This window comes from Anarhichas minor, unplaced genomic scaffold (assembly GCF_050575085.1).
Source record: "Anarhichas minor isolate MPS153535 unplaced genomic scaffold, ASM5057508v1 ptg000021l, whole genome shotgun sequence".
In the NCBI taxonomy this organism is placed as follows: Eukaryota; Metazoa; Chordata; class Actinopteri; order Perciformes; family Anarhichadidae; genus Anarhichas; species Anarhichas minor.
In genome coordinates this window covers 11,083,880-11,105,003 of record NW_027466467.1, presented here as the reverse complement: position 1 = coordinate 11,105,003, position 21,124 = coordinate 11,083,880, and the positions used below count along the sequence as shown (strand labels likewise).

The following is a 21,124-nucleotide window of genomic DNA, read 5'->3' as shown; positions in this document are numbered from 1 at the left end:
ATGTTGATGACTGCTTTGGTTGTCATGTGCTTTCCCTGCAACAGCAACAAAATATAGCCTCAGAAATCACTTTTATTCATGGTTTAAAGAGTCGCCATCTCTTGGCGTTCTTTCAGTAGAAAATTTTAGTTTCAGGTAATTTCAGGTATCAATATATTTTTAGTATATGTGGCTTAGAATGAAGTCAAAAGTAAGGAATATATCATTGGCTTCTAAAGAAGAATATTAGCAAAAGAAAGTGTAGCATCCTTACAAAGCTATGCTCATGCTTTCCCATTATAATGTGCTTAATACTAAAATAGAGAATAATATCAAACATCTAGTTTAAAGTTTTACACATTTTACAATGTGTTACACGACACACATCAGTTCATTTGAAACTGTCATGCCTCTTCTTTCAGAGCTGGCTCAGAACTGTGAGTTCTACAAGAACGCTGATGTCAGGCCTCCCTTCACCTACGCCTCTCTTATACGTCATGTAAGTCTCTCCAATGATCCAGTTGCACCTTCTCTTCTCTCCATCCGTGTTCTCCTCCTCTGAATCCTGTTGTATCTTCTCTCCTCTTCCTCAGGCCATTCTGGAGTCCCCAGACAGACAGTTGACTCTCAATGAGATCTACAACTGGTTTACACGCAAGTTTGCCTATTTCAGGAGGAACACAGCCACATGGAAGGTAAAAGCTTATGATGTACACACCCTCCCTTGTGCTTCGTCCTTCCGTCGGTTTAGTGAGGAGAACAGACCAATTAGCAAACTGTTTAGATGATGGCGAAAACCAACAGCCCTGAATTTAAAAAGTGAACGTTTCAACCGCAGCTCAGACTGGTTGAAAGCTGATTCAATCAAAGCAAAAATGTTTTGACTCAAACTCAAATATGGTAAACAACTCTGACTGGGTAAAATCTGATCTAATTGACTGCAAAGTTACTATGGTCTGTGCCCACTGATGAAGCCCCCAACCCAGAGCAGATGCCGACTGAGACCACAATGACAGAAACTAAATTTGCAGGCAGGATTTAGTGTTATTTGAAACCTTTGGATTGGCCAAATTTTTGCAGAAAACTCTAAATTTAGCACTTAAACTTGAAATGATACAAGTACAATAACACATACACAGGTTTTAACGTTGACTTTGCTCAGCTCCTAAAGATATGGCTGATTTGACAGTTATTGGCTCTTTTTGTCCTTTATGAGACACTTCCCCACTGCTCTCATTCTCTCCTTCTTCCTCACTCTCAGCCCTGAACAATTCTCTCGCCTCCTCCTCTTCGCACATGGAGAGTCGGCCCCACTTAGCCCGGCAGAGCCACATCTAGCCGTTATACTGTCTCATTACAGAGATGCACATGAAAAGCTGACACACACACGCTGCCCATGATCACAAACATTAAATTCTCTCCCTCTCCCTCCTCATCTCTCACCCTCACACACACACACACACCTGGCCTGATCCCACCATTGTAGGTGCTGACCCATTTCTACAGAAACCTCATGCTAATTTGAGTGTCAGTTCCTCCAGAGAGGGAAAGTGAGAGAATGAGCAAAGGAGGAGTGAGAGAGGTAGCGGGAGGAGGGGTGAGGAGGGACCCCGTCTGTTCTCTAATAGCCCTAAACCAAGGAGGGAGGGATGGGGTGATGATGGAGGGAGGGGTGCGGAGAGGGTTAAGAGATGGGGCAGCCAGGAATATCTTTACCTCCTCATCTGACTTTTATGAATTTTAACTATTAATGTCTGGTGTCTGCTTCTTCTGCCGTTGGCCTCGCAGACCTTTAAATATAGCTCGGCATGGCCTTATGTATTTATATAGCAGCTCCGTGAGTCAAATAGGGCCGTAGAGATGTATGTCCTTTAATAAGCCGTTATATTTCATGAGGAGAGCAGCGGTGTCAAGGAGTGGAAGTCATTGATCATAGAAACGAAAGGGACAGTGAATGAGGATGAGTCAAGAGAGAGAGAGAGAGAGAGAGAGAGAGAGAAAAAGTAAGGGCTGATTGAGAGAGGGGGAGAAATGAGTGCTGAGTTATTTCGAGGTGCTGCATGATGACTTGTAGGCCTTAAAGAAGAGGTTTCATTTTCTGTTTAACTTGCCATAATAGCAGTGTCCCATTTGTTTTCAGTTCTTTTTCCAGATGCATTTAGTATAAATATCTACTTTGGGGTTTACTGACCCTACATATAAAGACATTGGAATCGAATCAAATAGAATAAGAATAGAAAATGCAATCAAGACTCCGTATCAGATGCTTCACTTGGACTTCCAGTTGTGGAATGTAACTAATTTACTCAAGTAACTACTTTATATTTCGACTCTAAATATTATACTTTCCACTGCAGTTATTTTACAGCTTTATTTAAGTTCTTCGCTGCTTTTATTAAATGTGATAAATTATTATAGATTAAACTGCCCAACAGCATATTAAATTGTTAAGATTAGCTCGACTTGACCAACTACAACACTAATTGTATAGTAATAATTCTCCAATGATATAATATATTATAGAGCATTTTTCGGCATTGTGAATACTTTTACTTTATATACTTTAAGTACATTTGATAATAATATATACATACTTTGAAATATAAATCCAGATGAGGGACTACTTAGTACGTAGTATTTTGTACAGTAATATTTACTTCATCCACCACCATTCTACACTTATCTGGTAGCATAGAGTCATCACAAATGAATTTGCTTATTTATTCATGATTTGATTTATCATCTTGCCTGCTCACGTATATATATATAGATATACAACACAGTGTTTATAGCCTATCCCAGCATGCATCAGGCAGCAGCAGACACACAACCGGACTGATCACGATGCTCAAACATTTACAATAGGAAGACATCCACGCTTTTAGTAGCACCTGAAATAAATTTGGTCTTGTGACTTTTTTCTTTTCCTTCTTGACAAAATTCTGCCTCCAGTTGCCCCCCTCCCCCCTTTCTCTCTGCCAGAGGGAGGGGAGATGAGCGGCACATGTGCTGTGACCCACTGTAAATGACTGCTAATGTTTTAACTGGGAGAATTAGGCTTTCATCACGGAGACGAATGCAAATAGCACTGCAATAGCTCTGGTGTCTAGTCTGTCTGTATATCTGTGTGTGTGTGTGTGTGTGTGTGTGTGTGTGTGTGTGTGTGTGTGTGTGTGTGTTCGTGTGTTTGCACTGTCAGGGTGGCGGGCGCAGATTGGGGTCAGACTCATTTACAAAACTTAGCATCACGGCTCGGGGGTTGAGGGGATGCGGGGGAGAAAGGGTTCCTCCGCTGATTATGGCTTGTGTAATTACGTGTGTGTGTTTGTGTGTGTGTGTGCGTGTGTGTGAGTGTGTGTGTGTAATTACGGCAAGGAGTGATGCATGCCTGGCCTGTCCCTCCCTCTCGGCTTAGAACAACGTGTCAGAGAGAATATGCAGGATTTAATTATAGACGAATTAAAATTGGTAATGAAATTGGGCATGAACAAACTACAAATAGCAGATGAAAAGGGAGGCCTGTCCCTGGGGGGGTGAGACGAAGATAGTGCCTGCCTGCCTGCCTCCATGCCTGTCTGAGCTCCTGTGGATATGTGTGTCTGTGTGTGTGCTGATGGTGACTGATTAGAAAAATTCTCAGATAAAATAATGCTGCTGGAGAACGGCTACACTGTGTTAGCACTGTACATGGAGCTACAGTATGTGTGCGTAAAACAAGGGAGCATTGTTTGTACTGAACACACCCTGAGTGAGTGTTTGTACCTCCAGCCAAGTGAGAACTTCAAGTAAAGGAACAACAATAACAATTTGAGCTGGTGTTGAGTTTCTCTTCAAGGATACGCTGGAATATCATGGAAGTCGTGGAATATCATGGCGTTTTAAGATTATACATTTCTGAAATTAACAGGAGACATCAGAGAATATATGTGTCACATTATTCATGCATTCTTTGCACGGTGGTTTTCAGGTGGTTTTCACCACCACGAGCCAGACTCTTCAGAAAAGAAAGAAGGGGCCACTAAAAAATGAAATATGCAAAAACTTAGTCAAATATAACAAATAATAATAATAAATATAAGATAATAGCTTTAAATATATACCCATGCTAATGAGTTGTTAACTTATCTTTAGTTGTGTTAACGCTCTTCCTTTTTGCTCTCTCTCCCTCTTCCCAGAATGCTGTGCGCCACAACCTGAGTCTGCACAAGTGTTTTGTTCGCGTTGAGAACGTTAAGGGGGCTGTGTGGACTGTGGATGAAGTTGAATACCAAAAGAGGAGACCACCAAAGATGACCGGGTAAGAGCACACACACACACGCACACACACATTTGTTTTCTTGGTGCTCAGTTGAGCTTGATGTGTGAGCTTATGGATGCTGGCACTATGATTGCCTAAATGGACCCTCTATTATTACCAAGAGGCCAACTCAGCAATCAAAAAAAAGAGAAAAAAAGGGCTGCTGACTTATCGTGTACGCACTTTATTCTACTGCATATGTGTGTGTGTGTGTGTGTGTGTGTGTGTGTGTTTGTCGACACCATTAGTAAGCAGCTGTGTGAGATGCAGGAGAGGAAAAAACCTTGTTAGCGTATGTAAACAGATGTTCTCTCCAACCGCCAGAGAAACCAGGGATAATTACACACACACGCACACACACCTGCACGCCAGATATTATTTAATATGTGTGTGTTTTAGCATCTGTTTACAGTCTGTGTATGTTTCTACTTGTAACAAACATATTTGTGAGATTTGTCAGAGTGCTTTGGCAGATCTTTTCACATATGCTCTCAATCTGTGATTCTCACCCCTCTCTCTCTCTCTCTCTCTCTCTCCCTCTTTGTGTGTGTGTGTGTGTGTGTGCAGAAGTCCCACTCTGGTGAAAAACATGATTTCAGGCCTGGGCTTTGGATCCCTAAATGCCAGCTACCAGGTAAGGATTGCCCTCTCTTCCCCATTTCTCTCTATCTCTCGCTCACACACACACACACACACACACACACACACACACACACACACACACACACACACATACACGTAGCAGCCAATCGCAATCAAGGGCACCAATATCAATTCCCTCTTATAATTAGCAGAATCCCTAACGACGTTCATGCCACCTCCCTCCTCCCACACCAACACACACTCACCTCCCACCTCACTTTCTCACACATGTGCCAACTCTGCACACACACACACACATACACACACACACACACTTGATCCATCTCTTCACTCCTTTGCAGAGATACACACCGAACCCACACACACATGCAATTTTGCCACTGAGATGATTTATAGCGTCAAGTAGTTGTCAATTAAGGTTACCGCATAAAATGATCGCCTGTTCCAGAAAATCCATCTCTTAGCTAGTGAGAATTCCCTTCCTTTTGTCTTTTTTCCCCTCCTGTGTGAGCGGGGAGGTGAGTCTCTCAGCTAGTGCGCAACCTGCCTCATCTCAGAACAGCTGGATGTGAGCTGTGACACAAGCTGCCCCTGTTGGTTCAGTTGTTTTCTCTTCTGCAGACATTGATGTTTTACCGTGTTTGCGAGTGCGTCTAAGTTGAGGTTGTGGATCAGTCTCGCTTAACATTCCTGTTGAGACTTTCTTACGAACACACGCACTTATGACTTAAAAGCACAAGCCGTGATGGGGGGAAAGCACTGTATATAAGTGCCCTCTAGTGGTTTGTCAAGTTCACTAGCAAGTTATTGGATTTAAATGTGCTCCGTATGGAAGCACATTTCATCATTCATTGTCACTGTGACCAATTATTATACCGTGTTTAACATGTTATGTGTGCACTTACAAACACACTTTGAGCATTACAAGTTAAATGTATAAGTAAGATTTAGATGTTTCAACAATTTGATTACGTCACAAACCCCTGCTGCCGTTATCATTTAGCTTCTTCTAATTTGATGAAATGTTACCCAGCCTCAATTTAATGTGGCCGGACAACGCTGTGTGTTTGTGTGCAGGCGGCTCTGGCAGAGAGCAGTCTGTCCCTGCTCAACAGCCATTCCATGGTGTCCCCGTCTGCGGCCAGCCTCAACATGCTGCATGTGGGCCACGATGATGTCAGCTCTACTGTGGAGCAGGTCAACAGCAACGGCAGCTGCAGCCCCACGCTCAGCCCTCACCAGTACAGGTACACATGGACACACGCACACATGCACACATGCACGCTCAAAAAAGAAGGAGAGGTGTAGGGCAAGTGTATAAGACTAATAGTAGCATCTTCATCAGCAAGTCAGTGTTGTCTATCTATATAATATATTATGATATATATCTATATGATGGAGGTATGATGGCGATACTGATGCAAATATTAACATCTTCATAGAAGATGGCTGACGAGAAATCATTTTAGTTTAGTTTAGTTTACATAACTGGACAGTCTAAACACAATTCACAGACCTCCACAGACACTGACATATATTTTGTACATTCACCAACTACAACCTTAACAGACAACCTTTTTGTGCTCTTGTTGCCTCAACTTTACTAAACTTTGACTGTACATAAGTGACAGCACACATGCATTTCCAAAGGTAACAGCAAAACTACCTGGATAGCACTCGTTACATGTTGAACTAACTCTGAACGTGCCAGAAAATATTTGCCGTGACAAGTTCTGCTATTGGCAACTTCCTCTAAAACTTTACCCCTCGCCCTGCTCACAGCTGTTTGCACTCTCCTCCAGCCACCAGGTGCATGTGAAGGAGGAGCCCACTGATTTGGAGGAGGACTGTCGGTCAGTATCCCTCCTGGGCGGCGTTACACACAGCCTCCCATTGCCGAGCGACGAGCGTGACCTGGAGGAGGATCTTCCTTCTGAGGAGCTGGAGTAGGAATGATCCCAGATGGAGCAGAGGGACGAGACATAGCGAGATCAATCCCTGAGCCCTCTCGTCAGCGTGAAGAGGAAAACATAGCTTCAGTACACTTAAAAGAAAAGAGAGAAAAAAAGAGAATGTTTTTTTTTTTTTTGTTTTTAAGAAAATGCAAGCAACCAAGGACAACATTGAGAAACTCCAAACAGGGTTAGATGACCTCCGTTACTTTCAAACGCAAAAACAAGACTGTGGAGCACTGCTTTACCTCCATGTGTTTTGTCTTTTCCAACACTTGGCTCAGAGGTGCAACACCACTCAATGCATACACACACGCACAAACACACATTCACACAGAAACAGTTACACTCATTAACTTGTCAACCCATGTCTCATCATCCCCCCTGGTGAAATCAGCCTCTGTGTAGAGACCCTTAGAGGTTAGGACACACACTCTCCTCCTTGCCCGACCACTCTGCATACGCCCTCCTCGCTGTTGTCTCGGGCTGCCTGGCTAGCCGTTATATCAGTTGAGAAAACACACAAGTGTGTGTGTGTGTGTGTGTGTGTGTGTGTTCGAAAGAGAGACACACACACAGGATTATGTGTATATAGATTTGGAGCAGTCACCAGGGGCTGTGCAGACGTGTACCTCTCCTTCGTCCCCCTCTTTGAGTCAATGACTTGCTTTTTCATTTTCTTTGATTTAAATTGAAATGAAACTGTCGGGCTTCAAGATGGGAAGGAAGGAAGGAAGAGCGCTTTCATAGCTCAGCAGTGCTCCAACACTTCTGCAGAGCTGGCTCCTGTCTCCAAGTCCGCGTGTGAGCCCATTGCGAGGCTGTGGCCCTGGTCCCTGTCCAAACTTCTGCCCCCAGCAAGACACTTAGTGACGAACATCTTTTAAACTCTTTGCTTCTAAGTGAGAGAAAAGACATTTTCCTACCGCACCTCCATCCCTTCCCCATCCCCACCCCAAAAAGACTGCAGGAATAGGACCATATGGTGCTGTCCTTCTCCTCTCCTCCGTCTGCGGATGGAGCGATGAGCTTGGAACACTTTGAGAACGAGAAGAAAAGAGGGGAAGCAGAGAGAAATGAGGGTGGAAGCGTCGACAGAAATATTGTGACTAAAAAAGAAAACTGTTCATGATTATGGAATATAACAAGAAAAAAAAGTGTGGTAGCTTTTGTCATTTCCTTTTTTCTTTTTTTTTTGATGTTATTATCATTGTTTATTTTTGAGGATCAATATTTCCACGGTGGCGTTCTGTTTCGACGTACCTTTTCTAAGGATGCTGTTTTTGTTTTTGTATTGTAAATTGTTTGATTTACTCTGGCTGTTCACACCATTCCAAATGAGTATTGGCAAAAAAAAAAAAGAGATAGCGCAGTATTGTCCCAACTTGTGATACCCGACCCCCCCACTCCTGCCCCTCTCCCTTTCTGTCCCAAGTGTAGCAGGCAAGAAATTTGGAAATAGCACTTAAAGTTGCCATTGTCCAGACAGATTATTTAACAGCTGAATCTTGTTTTTAATTCTCTCTCATTCACTTGTTTTTGGTTGTGTATTTAGTTGAGAAATATCAGTAATGCTTTAAAAATATATATATTATTACTGCAGTCAGAGAATACCTCGTCCCACAAAGGTTCTGCCTGGAACTGTGTCCAAATTGATTAACAAATAAGGGGGAATTCTTTCCGTGGGACACCAAATGTGGCAACTCTGCTCAGCTTCGATTCTAAGCTCTATGGTCGTAATAGTTACTGTGTAGACGCTATCTGCAATTCACTGTGTGAGTTTGTGTGAAAGGAATAGCACGTGAGATTTATTTTTTTGTTTGTTTTCCGTGAGCATAAAAGCATTACTTTTCTCTACAGTGCCATACCAAATTTAACATACATTTATTTTAATCTATTATCTGCTTATTCCCATTTTATTTTTGTTACAGGTAACCAAAGAAATATGTAGAAAACCAAAAACCCTGTAGTTTATTTTGCCCTTTTTTGAGTTTCCTTTTTATTTTCTTCGTAAAGAATTGGCCAAAAGACAACAAACCAGGAGTTTTAATTCTTGTTATTGTATTCATATAACTATTGTGTTCCAATTATACATGACTTACAGTGCACACCATTCCGAAAAACCAAAGTGTGTAAAGCAAACCAGAATTTGGAGACATCAAAGCTTTTACATGATAAGCGGTTTACGAATGACTCACATTTGGTATGAGGCCAAAAACTAGTATTATCAAACCTCGCACAGTTCCTCTGAAAAACAAAAAGAAAGAGAAAAGAAAAAAGCACTTAGAGGTGAAACCCTGTCTCTCCCACGCTCAGGCTAAACTGTGTTTCAAACACAATCCTCGGACTGGCCCTACTGCTGTTTGAGCAGGCCTAAAAATGAGGCACTCGTGAGACATTTGAACACTTTTTCGCTTTACAGGATACTTTTTCTGGTGCTGTCGTAACAAATATTTGGAGTTTTTCAATCTAGGGAACAAACACGCCCTATTGGTCTGTATGTAGTATTTGCAGGAAGAGGAAGTGTACTGTAATGTGGTTTCAAAGGTCACATCTTGGGACAGGGAGGAGTTATTCCAAAAACATATATATTACAATAAAGAGGGAACAACTCAAAACAATAGAGAAAATATAACAATGTAAGAGGAAAACAACCAAGGGACATCATGTAATTGAAAGCTGGGTTCATATTTTCATACTATCTCTTGCACGATTTTTCTTATTTAATGAAAGAACCTTTCTGATGACTTTGTGTTCAAACAGGACTGTTTCCTGTCACATTAGAGACTGATTTCTAACAAAGTACAAAGTGGCAGACAGACATCTTGAAACGAGATAAAAACCAAAAATAACACTACCTCCTTTTCAAAACAGTTCAACGCATAGCCAATAGGAGACTGAACTCTCTTCAATATTTTCTTTTCCTCCATTCTTCCTCGATGATAATAAGGAATGCCAAAACTGTTGTTACACTTACTGTATTACTGACAGAAAAAAAAAAAAGAAGTTATTTGGCGATCCGGACTCCCTACCACATCTGCTTGAGCCCAAAAACATAGAAATGTTTCACTTTCCATGGAATTAAAAATGACTACCTCTCCTTAAACCACATCTAAAGCACTCTCTACGTCTCAAAGTGTGTTGTGAAGTGCTCACTATATATGAAAGGTTTTCTATCAGCTGTGTAAAAACTGACCATATTCCTGCACCCAATTAGCACTAAGCTATGTGAGCAGCCTCTCAACTGTGTGCTCTGACTGTACGTGTGCACTTCGTGATCTACGCCAACGAGAAACTGGTCGTTAATGGTTATGTGGTGTTGCAGGGAGCTGGTTGTATGTGTTAATGGTGGACAGACTATGTCAGTGCCACATCACTCACACAAAAACACACACACAGGGGTGTAACAGAAGCATAGAAGCAGGGCGATGGGTTAGTGCAACGGAGGCTCAGACCATCCAGGTATCCAAAGACCCACAACACAGCAGCACCCGCTTCACCAAAACACTCGCAGAGACGCTGAGAGGACTAACACACACTCGTAATAAAACTCATCACTACTAGTAATATCCAAACCAAGAGGAACTGCTGCATACAGTACATAGATGATCTCTGACTTGTGCTTTAAGGTACACCTGTAAACAAGGCTGTTTTATAAAGATGTAGATTGTTCACAGGTCGCCATGTAACACTTCTGTTCTTTCTCCAGCTTGGCATAACACGATGTATTCTTGTATAATAATGCTTGACTTATCTCTCCAGGGCATTCTTTCCCATTTTGTCCTTTGATTTTTCTTTTCCTTTTTTTCTGCACCTGTTTAGCTATTGTAAAGCTTTCAGCTCTGATTCCTATACTGTACTGCTAATGCTGAAGTATATGTATTTATCATATTAAGTGCTGCAGGTATCTCGGTTTATTAGTTCTGCTTTGTTTTTTTGTTTCCATTTTTCAGTTCTTCATAAAACGTCTGGGACGCTGATTTTTTTAAGTGTATTATCTCTAAAAAAATGTAAAAGAATAAAAGTTAGATCAGTGGTTTAGGTAACACCTGTTTGTATATTTATCTTAGCTAGGTCTATTTTGATACTTTTTTGTCTCTGTACTGCATTTATGCATTTTTAAGGAAAGAAAAAAAACAAATGGAAAACAAACTAAAAAGTTACTTCATTATGTATTGATACCTCAGAAGGACTTTTTCTCAAAGACAGGACCAAAACCTCTGAAAAGAAAATGAGAAAAAATGTAAGAATATGTAGCCCCTCACTTGCTTTAAAGAAAAAAAACAAAAAAAAAACAGCGGAGCTCCAGAAAGATATTGCTGTTGGTCCTCTCAGGTGCCAATATGTGTCCCAGCTCCCTGTCACCCCCTCCCTCTGACCCCTGACCCCTGTCATTCCTCTGCTGAACTCCGACCCACGGAGCTGTCAATCATCTGCAGGCGCCATGGGGGTGTCACTGAGTCACAAACCTGGCTGGTGGTGACCAGTCACAAACCTCATCTCCCAGTCCCACAGAGGCAGATCAAAGGCTGACACTGTTGCATTTTTGATACTCCTCCTCTTGCGTAGTCCCAATACCAAAACGTTGAATGGCTCTCAGAGATGCAGCTCATCCTCTGACTACCAAAGGCATTGAAAGCAACCATTTGCTTAGTCCAAACTCCTGAACTGTAACCAAACTGCAACCAAACCAATGCCACAACCTTAACCAAACAAAAACCAAGCTACTTCCAAAAGTCTCCATCGACTTCACTGATCACCTTTACTGATAGCTGTTATCTCTCTTACATCCACGTAATGGTGTTGTAGGACCAGCCTGCATCCTATTGGCTGGTGACTGACTCAAAGGACACAGGGAGCCCAAATCCTGACTTGTGATTGCACAGTTCTGAGGTGTCATGTGAGAGGAAAGGGACTCTCAAAGTGGATGCATTGCCTGACGGTATTATCAAGTAGACAGCCAGAATCCGATGGATCTACCACTTCAGCTCTCCTCTGGTTAAACCTAAGGAATGTGTGTACATTTTCAGCAGTGACTCTCTGTTTCGTTTCTTAGTTTCAGTTTACCTGTTTACCTCTCTTTATCCTTTGATTTTTGTTCTGTTTCTTGTTATTTGAAAGTGTGACCCGAGGAAGAGGCGGGGACAGGGACTGGGTGGTGGCTTTAGACAGACAGTGGAGCCCAGCCCTCTGACCCTCCACCCCGGGTAGCCATGTAATGCCAGTCACTGCCCTTTCCTTCATGCTGTATAAAAAACACACACATATATCTGTGTATTTGTAACCTGAATCTTCTTGTGTCTGTCCATGCAGACAATAAAAAACTGTACAGTAGGTCTAGTTGCATGTAATCTGTACTAATTATTGACAATGGCATTATAAAATGCAATAAAATACTTATTACACTGTCCTTCGCTGCGTCCGTGTTGTTTCTTCTCCAGAGGTATATAGCAGCGGTTCCCAGCTTGTATTGATTGTTTGATATATTAAGATTGCTTTTTCTCTTTAATAGTCATTTGTTTAGTTATATTATTTGTTGTTGTTTGGGTAAACACTGTGGGCACCTGTGGCTATAGAGTAGGTAGATAGGACCAGCATGCACCGGGGTGGGCTTATAGTTTTTACCAGCACAGGTGAGACAGCGTAAGACAGGAGTTTTCTTTGTTCTATTTGTTTGTTTGCTTGTTTTGTTTGGCTTACTTAAATAAATAAGAAAAATCGGAATCCTACATGGACATACTTCTGCCTGCAGAATGATAGTTTTTCTTAATATATATGTTGTCTCAATGTTTTTTCTATCTATTTGCACTTTATTATCTGTATTATGTTGGACTGGAGAGAAACGTTTTTTCAAGTCCTCTGTATGTTCGGTACATATTGAGAAATTGACAATAAAGCTGACTTTGACTGAAAAAAAAAATACCAACCACGGTGCATCAGTGGCCTTTGATGATTGTTTGATTTATTTTGATTTATTTTGATTTATTCGACAAATGGCCACTACAATACATTTCTGCAACACAAAATTATGTTTATTTTTTTGACTTCCCTCTAATCTTTGCTTTTCTCTTATGGATTACTGCATAATTTGACCTCCTTAGACCTCATTCAGGTTTTGATGTATATCAGTCTGCTTTGGAAAAATTACACATAAACACAAACTGAAAATGTTCATACTGTAAAACTATTAGAAAATTACTGTTTCACCAAAAGAATAATGCTGCACCAAATGTCCATGTTAAAATCATGTTGACACAGGTTTAGTACAAGCCTTTCATTTGAGTCTAACATTTTAAATGATAATAATACCTCGGATTTATATAGCGCTTTTCAAGGTTTTCAAAGACTCTTTACATACTGTTAAATGAATGGAAAAACAAGCAGTAAACTCTTTAATATGGACATAAAAAGAGAAAGAAAAGATTAGAATAAAATTGTGTTGACTAGGAAATAAAAACAAGGGGGGTAAGTCTAAAGATGTAGGTTTGATGACAATGTGGGGGCATTTTTGATGTGGTTTGTTGATGATTTCCACAGAGAAGGAGCGACAAATGAAAACGCACTGTCACCCCGGGTTCGGCGCTTGGTCCTAGAGACTTCCAGGAGGTTGGCATCAGGAGGGGTGTGCTGGTGGAGGAGGTAGAAGAGGTTTGGGGGCCTTGCAGATGGTGAGTAGAGTAAATTAACATTTTACACCTCATAATTAGAAAACTGGTCATTTATATTTGTGATTAAAAATTAATTTTCTTGTAAAAAAATCTGTCATCTCCCTTTTTACAACCGCTGTCGCAATCTGTTTGCTGGTGAAGGGTTCATTATGAATTGAGTTGTCTTGAGGACAATTGATAATTTGCCATTTTAATAGTTAAGGCCGTAAGATTTTTCATATAGAAAATTCTCTTCTTTTAGTTCATAGTCAAACATATACAAACATTTATAGCCTTTAAAGAATGTATGAAGTCATTCCTGTGGTGCCATCGCCGTAAAGTCGTTCATCAATCCTACCTGACGTGTAAACCTCATTAGACGACAAGCTGCTGCTCAAATGGTAACATTTCCTTGAGTTACAAGTGCAGCCTGTGTCAGCCATGCGAGGCCTTCAGAGAGGTCAGCATGTGTTGTGATACATGAAGTGGCCACCAGGAGGAGTAAACAAACCGGACAACACAAGCAGCATCTCATAAACACAAACCCAGCAACAAACATCACTGTGGTCCACTGACGTGGTCCGACCAACAGGGTGGGCCAGAGAGTGAAGAACAGTCCCAGAATGAACTACCTGTAGTGTGTGTGATGGAGTGAATTACATAACTGCAGGTGGCTGAAGTAGTATAAGATTATAGAATAGGTGCTGAATATGGTAGAAACTAGTTTGTGTGACCTATAGTTACTTTCCCTTCACTCACCTGCTCCATTTCTCCTTCTCCCCCTTACCTGTGTCTCTCTACTGCGCAGGTTTGGCGCATGCCCTACAGCTGATCTTTAAACCTGCGCGCCGCATGCAGGGAGAATGTGTTGCCACAGGGAGAGAAAAATGGAAACTGGCTGGATGTATTTTGGAAAGTTGAAACTTTGTTTAATCTTGTGCTTTTAGTGAACTTCTCCGTTAGTCAGCTGGGAGGAAACTCACTCTTGACGCTTAAATCCCTGTGACATTTAGTTTTGGGAGAGACTCCATCTTAATCTTATTGCAGACACACATGCACACGCACACAGAAACACACTCACTGGCATGCACACATTGTGAATGCTAAGCAGAAACTTAGCACTATATACTTGCACAAGGTGAGCCAGGGTGCAGAGCAACACACAAAGAGGTTATTCTTGGCTGACACTAGTGTTTGGCATTAAGCGCTGAATATATTTCTTAATGCTCGTCTGGACAGAGTAAGCAGTAGGTTTGTGCACAAACCTGGATATGTGTACATGTTAAAGCATCTGCTTGTCTGTGCATGTGCATTGACTTGCAATGCTAAATAAATATGCGTGTGTGTGTGCGTGTGTGTGTGTGTGTGTGTGTGTGTGCTGCTCATTCCAGCATGGAGAGCACTGAGGTCCAGGCAGACCTTGTGAGTCACAAAATAAATTTACTGAGAGCCATGCTAGCATCCCTCGCCCTTCTTCCCCTCCATATTTGTGGCTGAAGGAGTGGGCTGCCCCCCAAAAAATATATTGACTCACTCAAAACAACACAACATAATGTGTGTCTGCTGCTGCATGCACTCACATGGATCTGCTTGTTCAATCTAATGAGCTAAAACGATTTATTTCTCTTGTGTCTCCATTGAAAGAAATATATATAACTGATAACATTCAAAGCACGTGCAAATGTGTTTTCTTTAGATTGATGTTACTTCCTCATTGCTTGGACCCCACTGCTGTATGTTTACATTAATAACTGACCTTTTTAATATAAAATGTGTAGAAACTGAATATTAGGGATAATTGTTTGGTCTTGAAATTCAAGAAAATGTCTTGAGAAATGTCCATCACAATTTCCCAGAGCCCATCAATAATCCAAAAATCCAAACATATTCACTTACATATCATATTACACTGATATATAACACAGAAAAGCAGCAAATCGTCATATCTCAGAAGCTAGAAACAGTGGATTAAGTCGATTAATTGACTAATTGATTAATAACATTGGTTGCATAAACATCAAGTCATCTCAGTTGAGCTCTGTTAATAAATCCCTCTGTCTTCAGCAATGACCAATCAGATCACATTCTTTGAATCAAACTAATATCTTATATATAAAAAAAGAACATACAATCATGCATTTTAAAAACATGGCAGACAAAGACAGCTCTACGATACTTTCCCAAACCAAAAAGGAACACAACATAATGTTGAGTTGATGGGATAGTATAGTGTGTGAGCAACAACTTGACTTGCACAAATGCTGGATCGTTGTTGTTAGTGTCTCTCTTTCTCAGGTGTGCTTCCCAAGAACCCTCAGATGAGTCATGAGTCTGATGAGAAAGGGACAAACATGGAGAATGTCACTTTCGGTGAAGCAGAGAGAGAGAGACACAGAGAGAGAGAGAGAAAGAGAGAGAGAGAGAGGGAGAGAGAGAAAGAGAGGGAGAGAGAGGGAGAGAGAGAGACAGAGAGAGAGGGAGAGGGAGAGAGAGAAAGAGGGAGAGAGAGGGGAAGAGAGAGTGAGAGAGTGAGAGGGAGAGGGAGAGAGACAGAGAGAGAGAGAGAGACAGAGAGAGACAGAGAGAAAGAGAGAGAGGGAGAGAGAGAAAGAGAGAGAGAGGGAGAGGGAGAGAGAGGGGAAGAGAGAGTGAGAGAGGGAGAGGGAGAGAGAGAGAGACAGAGAGAGAGAGAGAGAGAGGGAGAGAGAGGGAGAGAGAGAGAAAGAGGGAGAGAGAGGGGAAGAGAGAGTGAGAGAGTGAGAGGGAGAGAGAGAGAGACAGAGAGAGAGAGAGAGAGAGAGAGAGAGACAGAGGGAGAGAGGGAGAGAGAGGGAGAGAGAGAGAAAGAGGGAGAGAGAGGGGAAGAGAGAGTGAGAGACAGAGAGAGACAGAGAGAGAGAGGAGGAGAGAGGGAGAGAGAGAGAAAGAGGGAGAGAGAGGGGAAGAGAGAGTGAGAGAGTGAGAGGGAGAGAGAGGGAGGGAGAGAGAGGGGAAGAGAGAGTGAGAGAGTGAGAGGGTGAGAGAGAGAGAGAGAGAGAGAGAGAGACAGAGGGAGAGAGGGAGAGAGAGGGAGAGAGAGAGAAAGAGGGAGAGAGAGGGGAAGAGAGAGTGAGAGACAGAGAGAGACAGAGAGAGAGAGGAGGAGAGAGGGAGAGAGAGAGAAAGAGGGAGAGAGAGGGGAAGAGAGAGTGAGAGAGTGAGAGGGAGAGAGAGAGACAGAGGGAGAGAGAGGGAGGGAGAGAGAGGGGAAGAGAGAGTGAGAGAGTGAGAGGGTGAGAGAGAGAGAGAGAGAGAGAGAGAGAGAGAGAGAGAGAGAGAGAGAGAGGCCCCAGCTACAGAACAAAAGCATCTTTGTGAGTGATTGGAACCACATTTTCAGCCTCCTCTCTCTCCCCCCTACCTCTCTCTCTCTCTCTGTCTCTTTTACTCTCTCTCTCTCTCTCTCGCTCTCTCTTAAAACCACTGAACAATCAACGTCAAAAGTTTAGAAAAATATTCGGAGACGGTCTACGCAGATACTCTCTGTGTGCGTGTGGCTCCAGTTTCACCTATACACACACACTGTACTCACACACACAAACACACACTCTCTCTCCCTTCCTCTGTCTGGACGCTCTCCCTTTCTCAATCTCTACATGTCCCTCCCACCCTGCCTGTCTGCTGATCTGATGCTGGGTATAGGCTCTGGATGTGGCATCTCATGCAGTCTGGGCAGAAGTCCTGGAGCAGTGGAGCAGCTCTCACCTCAGTCCTCCCGTGCTGGCGAGCTAGAGAACGCAACCTGCTCTTTCTCTGCTGGATCTCAGTGGACTGGAAAGCCTCTGAAGCCTCAGAGGCCTAAACCAAACAAAGAACAGGTCTACGTGCTGTGAGAAAGGTAGAATTGCTGTCACTATAGTGAAGCATGACTTGATTGCCTTTGTGAGGACACGTTGCCCTTGGTACTGTATGTAGCAGAACTTATTACTTTCCTTATGCATTGGTCCTTAAATTGGCCTGTATATATATATATATATATATATATATATATATATATATATATATATGCATATACATATATATATTAAGCTAGAGTTGTGACTCAGTTGCTGAAAAAACAAATTCTATACTAAGCAGTAGCATGAAAGGAAGTGCTATTTCGTACTTACGTAATATATGCAACTAACTATTAACTTAAATATTTTGGTGTGGTGAGTATTAAAAGAGTGGGTTGGAATTTTTTAACATAATGTCCCTCTTTTTTACATATTCACTTAATGGAAAGAACGATACCACTCTCATAGACTGTATAAAACATGGAAGCAGTCTCTGTGAAGTCACCCATTGGTTTCTGAAAGCTCAGAGTGTGTGGGTCCGTCCTTCGCCATCTTTGCAGTGACGACACAGCCTAACGTCCGGTTAATCCAATAATTGGCAAAGAGGTGGATAGTCGGTTTAGCTGAGGCTGGCCTGGATAATGCAGCAGTGGAGACAACTAGCAGCTAGCGACCTGGTACGGCTCCCACCTGTCACTCAAAGCGACCACGCCCTTAATCATGCCTTAACCTCAATATAATGGAAGCGGGTGAGTGTAAAAGAGAAAAGGTCAGCCCTTATACAGTTGTATGAATAGGAAAATTAGCTATAGCGACCAAACATTTTTTTGTTGAAAAAGCAGCCATGTCCTGACAAAAGGTAACAAAAGTTACTTCCTGGCCTAACCCCCCTGTGAAACACTGAATTGTAATTTAGACAAATGTAAACAAAACGAGACATATCTCACTTTACAGATGCTGGTAGGTGGGATTTTGTAACCTTTTGATAAAGCCAAGCCAAGCTATTTCATATTGACTGTGCAGCCATGAGAGTGGCCACCTTCTCATTTAACTCTGCAAGAAAACAATTTTCCACAATGTCGAATTATTTCTTTAAAGTTTGTATGTGTATGTGCCCGTGTGTGTGTGTGTGTGTGTGTCGACAGCTGATTTGAGGAATGTGGAAGGACACCGCCATGTTCGTCTGCTTGGTGCACTAGACCTTGGACGGTCCAAAGAGTCCCCGTTCACCTCGACATGGAACTGCCAATTACTGTGGAACCTTTAGCCACAATGTAACATCAATACTCGTCAGGGTCTATTGGAGCTTGTATTTGGTTTATTTATGCGGCGCTTCTGTTTTCATAACACCACAATTGTACAGCGTAATTTCTAGGTGATGTGATGATATCAGATTAAACATGAGAATTTCCCTCATTAACACATTAAACACATTGTGATCATGTGACTTTGTTGAAATGAGGGTGGATTGTAATTTGATACAATTTGGGAGTGGTCTTTTACTATCCTGTTAAAAATGAAACCTGCAGTAGACGACAAATTGGTGAGTTATGCATGTAAAGTAGCAGGGAGGGCCACTATTTGAAATGTTTTGATATGAATTAGCTCAAAGAGCCTTTGAAAGGCTGCCATTGGTTGGTATTGTAGCGGTATAGGCTTTGTTAAAATCATCCATGGGATGGGTGACATTTATACAACTCAAGATTATCTGTCTTCATATCTATAACAATTATGTGTAACAGAAATATCTGTATCATAAAGTGAGTCTGGTAAAGCACAGTATGTGTAAAAATAAATACAGACAATAAATAATCCTGCTGTAACTCTGATTTCTCTGACTGATTATTGCCCACACAAACTCTGACTAGACAGCTGCTGAGCCCCCACAGGGCATGAATCATACAGCTATTTGTTGGTGTCAAAGCCTGTCTGTCTCAGATGAGTGATTGTACACACAAATTGAGGAGGAGGCCATCCTGTTGTTTGCAAAAAAAGGAAGCCTGTCTCAGAAAACGCCGCAGAAGATTTGCTGCCGTGAATTATCTCGTGTCTCTGCCACGCCCCCCAAACATCCATCACAGTGAAACAGTCTCATCAGCCACAACCTCCAGGTGTCAACATGGCACGAGCATACAAGGCCTCTCAGTCATGTGCTGTTTTCCTCTTGTTTGTCATATCAATAAGTCAAGACTATTCTCAATAATACCTTCAACAAAGTTAGATAAGTTGTGGTTTCATTTGTTAGAAAAATGTTGCAAAAAGTGAGAAAAAAAGTTTGGGTTCAAATTAGACAAGTAGGCTCATTAGGATCATTATTGTTGCCCATTAACCGATACTAATTTATACTGTTGCAAATGAAAATACACTACATAGCATGGAGTGTTTTCTGTATATATGAAATGTCGTGTTTTTATTTACTTCGAAACATTATGTTGTTGCTGAGTGAACAGTGGTACCAAGAGTCTTAAAACATGAATATCAGGTCCTTTGATACGCAAACCTATAACAATGAAGTTTTCAGTAAAAGTTTAGTTTCAGTCCTTCTGCTTTTGATGTCAAAGTTTCCATTTTTTAAACTTCCGAAAATATCCAGCTGATGTCAATGGCAAATAATAATATATAAGGTGGGGATGTGCTTTTATATGTTTTTTTGTAATTGCTGTTGAATGCACAATCACTATCATGAGCATGACTCGTGACCTTGTCTGGTCTTGGTCTTGCGACATATTAAAAGGTCTCGTGAGCACCAGAGTGAATGAAGAAAAATTCCCACAGTGAGTCACAATAACATGTTAAACTGAAAACAGTGACAAAACTATGTGTTGGTTCCTCAACAAGTAACATTCATGTTTTCACACAGTTTCGTTTTAAAGTTGAGATAAAAAAAACAGCATTCTTTGACAAAAAGTAACCAATGAACTGCTTTTCCCTGCAAACACCAACAGTTATTATGTTGCTGTAAGAGATTAAAATGGCATTAATATAGTGGAAATCAGGGCCGGGCCTGGGATTTTGGTGGCCCGAAACAACATTTAGTTTTTGGTCCCCCTGACATAGCCTCTTATGGGCCGTGTCCACCAAAGCGTTTTCCCCAGCTTAAAAAGGCCTCGCTGTGAGCGCTTGAGACTTTGGATGAAGCACATAGGTCGACAGACCTGCGGGTCAAACAAGGAGGGGTTTAGTCCACAACACTACTTAGTTAGGTTGAGGAAAAGATCGTAGTTTGGGTTCAAATAACCATTGAATTGACGTAACTACATTGCGTGTTTTTTATTTATTGCGTTACAAATAAATCAACATTGTACTTCTTGTTTAATATGGGAAACTAACAGCGGTCTCCTGGCTGGAAGATCGCTGGTTGTTATTCATCAATATTCATATATGAATGTAGAGCTTCATGCTATGTAATTTCATGGACGGTGGAGAATCCACAGATTCTTCTAGCAAGCTGAATAGAATATTTGTCTTGTTGGTGTTTTGATACAGCCACAAGGCGGCCACGAAAAGACGGAGCTCCCGCCAGTGCGAGCCCGTCAAACTTGACTAAGATGGCTGCTGCCAGGCCTCACAAGAACGAGTGAGTCGAAAATGGCACATGCCTTGTAAGAAATGTGTGGGGAATATCATATGTTTGACTGAGTCGTTTCACTTTTAAACGCACACATTGCGTGTTTCGGGTCATGGTGCATTTATGTGATTTAGAAAGCTAGGAAGTTCTAGTTTTTTTTTTATTCTAGCTTCCAGCGATAACGAACATGCACGGTTAACTGACCATGAAATGATCCCGTATCTTTTAGCCACATCACACACACACACACACACACACACGCA

The 21,124-nt window shown here is 41.7% G+C and overlaps 1 protein-coding gene across 1 annotated transcript in view; it reads left to right on the top strand.

Annotated features, from left to right (window-relative positions):
• The window catches only part of foxp4 (forkhead box P4), a 90,423-nt gene extending 78,182 nt beyond the window's left edge, over positions 1-12,241 (top strand). The window contains exons 13-18 of the mRNA XM_076095935.1: positions 402-478; positions 573-674; positions 4,155-4,276; positions 4,844-4,910; positions 5,957-6,126; positions 6,682-12,241. Coding sequence (XP_075952050.1) covers positions 402-478; positions 573-674; positions 4,155-4,276; positions 4,844-4,910; positions 5,957-6,126; positions 6,682-6,829 — 686 coding nt within the window. The 3' untranslated portion in view covers positions 6,830-12,241. The remainder of the gene's footprint in view (positions 1-401; positions 479-572; positions 675-4,154; positions 4,277-4,843; positions 4,911-5,956; positions 6,127-6,681) is intronic.
• Positions 12,242-21,124: the final 8,883 nt, after the last annotated feature.